Source organism: Ictalurus punctatus, chromosome 1 (genome assembly GCF_001660625.3).
Source record: "Ictalurus punctatus breed USDA103 chromosome 1, Coco_2.0, whole genome shotgun sequence".
NCBI classification, from domain to species: domain Eukaryota; kingdom Metazoa; phylum Chordata; class Actinopteri; order Siluriformes; family Ictaluridae; genus Ictalurus; species Ictalurus punctatus.
Window position 1 is genome coordinate 7,726,379 of NC_030416.2, and position 5,026 is coordinate 7,731,404.

Here is a 5,026-nt window from a genome sequence, read left to right on the forward strand (position 1 = left end):
GAGAGAGAGATGAACAGTTGAAACAGATGAAGCAATAGTCAGAAGGGACCACTCATCATAACACAGTGAAATGTGAAAAGCACAGGACAAACGAGGAACTTGGCCAGAGATTTCCCCCTAAAAAAAGAGATGGAGAGTGACTGGGAGGGAAAGGAGCCAAGACCTTTGTGCAATTTGAATATCAGACAGGGTCATTTTTTTCCAATATAAAAAAGAACCCAATTAGTGGTGAGCTATGCATTTTATTCAAGCTACACACAAGAAAGACACATTTAATCAAATAGCAATGAAATCTGTGGTCAATTATGTCTGAATACAATTATTACAGCCCCGATCGTAGATGTTATTATTACTCTTGGTTTAATTAAACATGCTCAGATCAGTCTTCATCACTGGGCTATAGTACATGTAGCCAGTTAATCCTTCTGTGGCATTCGATTAGGACAGCACCATTACTGTTATTTGAGGTGGTTGTCAGAGGAATATTAATTTGAGGATTACAGCTAGCTGGCAGAAATCATAATTATTCAGAAACGATGGAAAGAAAAGCTTACATCATTTTCATGGAGCAGTCATCATGGTCACTCGGGTGAAATTTAAAATCGGAGTATTGAAAATTGTATAATTGGTTAGGATCAGGATTTGGATTTTGGGTTTTGTGAAAATCATCATCATGGTATCACACCTCTTGTCATGTTTTGCCTTTTGGCATTGGCTTAGGCAAACAGAACTCCAAGGGTGTCGGGGAAATAGACTTCAGCCGTGAGGTAGCTGTTTTTAGAGCCAGAGATTCACTACCTGTAGTCACTTTTTGAGGAGAAGAACTGAAAAGGACGGGAGGAACCAAACCATAAGTCTGGAAAAGGATAGAGGCCACATAATTTGCCCAAAGAGGCCATTGGCTGCTGGGGGCAAAGAGATGCAAAGCATGGATGGTGTGTATAGGTAGGTACAGGAGAACCAGGAGACACAAGGACAGAACCAGAGAGCGAGACCAGCCTGAGGTTTTCATCTGGAGCTCAGAGAGACTTATCACAGTCTGTCGTGACATCACACAGCTAAGATCTACATATACACCCAGCAGAATAAGTAGGGGAATGTAATAAACAGCAACATCATAGACATAGACCAAAAAGGCTGGGTTAAGGACAGTGTCATGAGCACAGACGCCCCAGTGGCTGCTGTGAATCTCTGCGTAGGTGAAGTTTTTCATGTCCTCCACCAGGAACTTGGACAGGAATCCGCCATAAGGAAGGTACTCGCCAATCACTGATGGGGCTTGCGGGTGTGGCTTATGGGTAGTCTGGTTGGGCCAGATGAATCCCAGCCCGGCCGTTCCCCAAGTGTCCACTGAGTTGCACACAATGAACTGTGCGAAGGCAGTTACAACAGAGCAAAGCCAGCTGAGGAGCACCAGACACAGCATTCGCCGACGTGTTACCAAGCCTGCATACCTGAAAGACATATTACCAAGTATTCAGTCCTGAACTATATCCGGGGGTGAACAAATCCCAGTCAGGAAATTTGATCATGTAGATAGCACAGTCTGTTGCTGGAATCCCTCAACTCACCTGTGTCCTAATCGGCAATGTAGGTGCGTGTTGAGGACGAGAAGCAGCAGCAGCCACACGGTGAACTGTCTGACCAGCAGGGGGAAGCACACCAGCATCATGCACGTGTACAGGCACTGAGTGCTCCTCATGTTCAGCAACATGTTGACTGGAATGTCCATGGCACCCCCGATAGCTCCCACCCAGCCCAAACACAGCTTTAGACAGGAGGAAACACTCTTTAAATGGCTACCCGAATCCAAACGCATACACAGCCTAACATTCAAGGCGATCACGGACACCGACAGCACACACTGCGCCATAGAGAACAGCCACATCTGATGCATGGTGCCTGGGATAGAAGAAAGATAGAAGATCAGGGAACATGATCATATTACTGCCTCAGTAACAGGTGTGTGCAAACTCCCTGCTTTACTCCATTAATCTAGTGCAAGCAACCTTTTTTAACAGTGAAGATAGAGGAGAGAAAAGATAGCTATGAGCACAAAGGGAAAAAAAGCACTCGCTTCAAGTGGACAGTTGAAGATTGGAAAAACATCACCTGGATTTTTTCCAGTCCTCAACTGTCCAGTTTCAGCAAACCTGTGCCCATTGTAGCTTCAGATTCCTGTTCTTGGCTGATAGGGGTGGAACCTCTGCCTCAAGGTTCAACATAATGTTCTTTTTCTGATGCTTTTTTGCTCACGACAGTTGTCAAGAGTGACTTCCCGTAGATAAAACCAGTCTGGTCATTCTCATCTGACCTCTCTCATCAACAAGGTGTTTCCACCTACAGAAAATCCTGGGAAATCAGTACTTTCTTAAATACTTAATCCTGCCCATCTGGCACCATCAACCATGCTACGGTCAAGGTCACTGGGATCACATTTTTTCCCCATTCTGATGTTTGACGTGAACATTAACTGAAGCTCATGACCTGTATCTGCATGATTTTATGCGCTGCATTTACTTCGGTACATTAACTTGAGTAACTTGTTTTTTTTTTTGTTTTTTTTTTGTTTTTTTTTAAAGTACTTTTAAGTGTAGGTTTAACTGGCCATACTTATACTCTTACTCAAGTAAAGTTTTTAATCACAGAAATGTACTTTTGCTTCATTACATTCAGTGGTGTTCCTCCATTACTGTTAAATGTTAATGAATATATTTAGTTTTAACAATTAGTCTATATCACGTATAATGAGGTCGTGATATGCTGCAGTAGTCTAAATCCGGACGCAACAACCGCTCACTTTTTTAGGGCAATAAGATAATAGCCTGGAAGATAATAGCCAACGAGGGGGAGAAGCGAGCGGAGGCAAGACACACACACACACACACACACACACACACACACACACAAAAAAACACACACACACACACAAACACAAACACAAACACTCACTCTCTACACACATTTTCTCTTCTGTTCCATAGTCTGTTTTTTTGTTCTCTGTTGACTTGTTTAAATGCAGATGCTGACAAGTTTGTGTTGTTAACATGTTGTGAAAATAAAGATTGTCAACTGTTGGGAAAATGTTTCATTTTTGTGGTGTGTGTGAGATTTTTTTGTTGAAAATAGCAGGTTGTGTGTTATTGTACCCATCACAGGACTGGGATATTCTGCGTCATCTTGAACCCAGGTTTTATATCATATAAAGAAAAAGGATAGACTTTCAAGGAACGGTGACGTACACCTGTTGTCTGAGATTCAGGATTTTCCCTTCATTTTAATCAGATCCGAATTAACTAGTAACTTGTTACTTGAATAATCTTCTCATCGGATACTTTATTACTCTTACTCAAGTAATTACAATATCTGTTGTTACCCAGATGAGGATGGGTTCCCTTCTGAGTCGGGTTCCTCTCAAGGTTTCTTCCTCTTAAAACATCTTAGGGAGTTTTTCCTTGCCACCGTCGCCACTCAGTGGCTTGCTCAGTTGGGATAAATTCACACCTTTAATATCTGTATACCGTGTTGATATTTCTGTAAAGCTGCTTTGAGACAATGTCTATTGTAAAAAGCGCTATACAAATAAAATTGAATTGAATTGAATTGAATTAATTATTAACATTATTACTTTTACTCTTACTCAAGTAATTATTTTTATAAGTAGTTTTACTTGTACTTGAGTAAAATATTTGGCTACTCTACCTACCTCTGGTAATTGGAATATTGCCTGAATAATTAGGTGTACTTGTAAAATGGTTTGCGAGTGTATGTGGTAGTCCTGCCTGTGAAGTGAAAAGTTAGCAGAAACTTGCGAGTGAGCTGTTATCAATCAAAATCCCTAAGACAGTTCAGTTTCGGTTATGGACAGCTTGTCATATAATGCCCTCACTTCTTTGACAGAAAGTTAATTTCATCGAATATTTAGACAAGCGGCTGTGAAGGCAAAAAAAAAAAAAGAAAGAAAAAAGAATGGAGCTGGCGAAATAACTACACAGCCCCTCGATATGACACTTATCACTGCTTATCATAATGAGTTTCGGCTTTTCAACAGGCTAGTGACACTAATCAGTGTTGAAATGCCCATGAGCATTTTATATTAATGAGCAATGCCTTAATCCAATGCTCTTCTGCTCTGAGTGTGTGTGCTACAATTGAAGGTGTGCATCTTTTTCATTGTTTCACCACTCTTACAAATTGATTACATGGAATAATTAATGGGTGTAAGAATTAATGATCTTCCCAGAGTAATTCAGGCACGCATAATTATCTAGTGAATCAATGACGTGCCAAGGAACCAACATTGACCTGCAGACCTGCATTATAGTCCACTCAACTGCACAACAGGAGATGTGTTTGTTAGGAAAGTAATGTATGTTCAAGAACCAGTGTTTTAGCAATAATGATGTCAAAAAAAGTTGCCTGTAAAAGGTATAAGAGCCTATTGGTGCAGCTACAGAGTAGGTATTTGTATGATAAGGATAAGTAAATATGTGAGGGAAAGAGTGAAAGAAATTACCTGATAAGGTGGATAAAGCGGATTTTTGTCTGCAGTAGTATATATATTATTTTATCTTTCCTCGGATAATCCCTACCCACGACTCCCTCACACGCTGTCTGTCTCAGGCTCTGCTAGACGAAAATAAACTCACTTTCATAGCCTACCTTCATCAGCCTCCTCTCACTTCCTTCTAAAGCCTGTGCAAACATATCGATAGTGTCGATGTGAGGGCAGGCCTGCTTTTTCCATTAGACCAGTGCAAAGTGCAGCTTTGACACCACATTCACTTGGGAAATAGACATAAATGGGGTGGACGAAAGGCAGTTAGAGAAGTGAGTGATGTTACATCAGCTATAAAAGCATTTCTGCACTCATCAGCCTAATGTCATCACACTGTCAGTTTTTAAAATCAATCAACTGATGACAATTAAAAGAGGTAAAATGGTACACAAATCTTGTTGTGACAAGTTGAAAAGTAAAGAGGAACAATTTACATCAGATCTCTATGCTCTATGAGTGAAAGCTTTA

At 40.8% G+C, this 5,026-nt stretch overlaps 1 protein-coding gene across 1 annotated transcript; it reads right to left on the reverse strand.

Moving 5' to 3' along the window:
- Positions 1 to 234: 234 nt before the first annotated feature.
- On the reverse strand, positions 235 to 4,652 carry LOC108265467 (adenosine receptor A2b). Its single transcript, XM_017467816.3, has 3 exons — positions 4,517 to 4,652; positions 1,572 to 1,902; positions 235 to 1,454 (listed from the first exon to the last, which is right to left on the reverse strand). The coding sequence occupies exons 2-3, from the start codon at positions 1,895 to 1,897 to the stop codon at positions 692 to 694; spliced, it is 1,089 nt and encodes a 362-aa protein (XP_017323305.1). The 5' UTR covers positions 1,898 to 1,902; positions 4,517 to 4,652; the 3' UTR covers positions 235 to 691.
- Positions 4,653 to 5,026: the final 374 nt, after the last annotated feature.

Excerpts from the sequence above, each read along its gene's own strand:
- LOC108265467 (XM_017467816.3), bottom strand. The coding sequence starts at position 1,897 with ATGCATCAGATGTGGCTGTTCTCTATGGCGCAGTGTGTGCTGTCGGTG. Across the intron at positions 1,455-1,571 it reads CATTGCCGATTAGGACACAG|GTATGCAGGCTTGGTAACAC; the intron begins GTGAGTTGAGGG and ends TATGTCTTTCAG.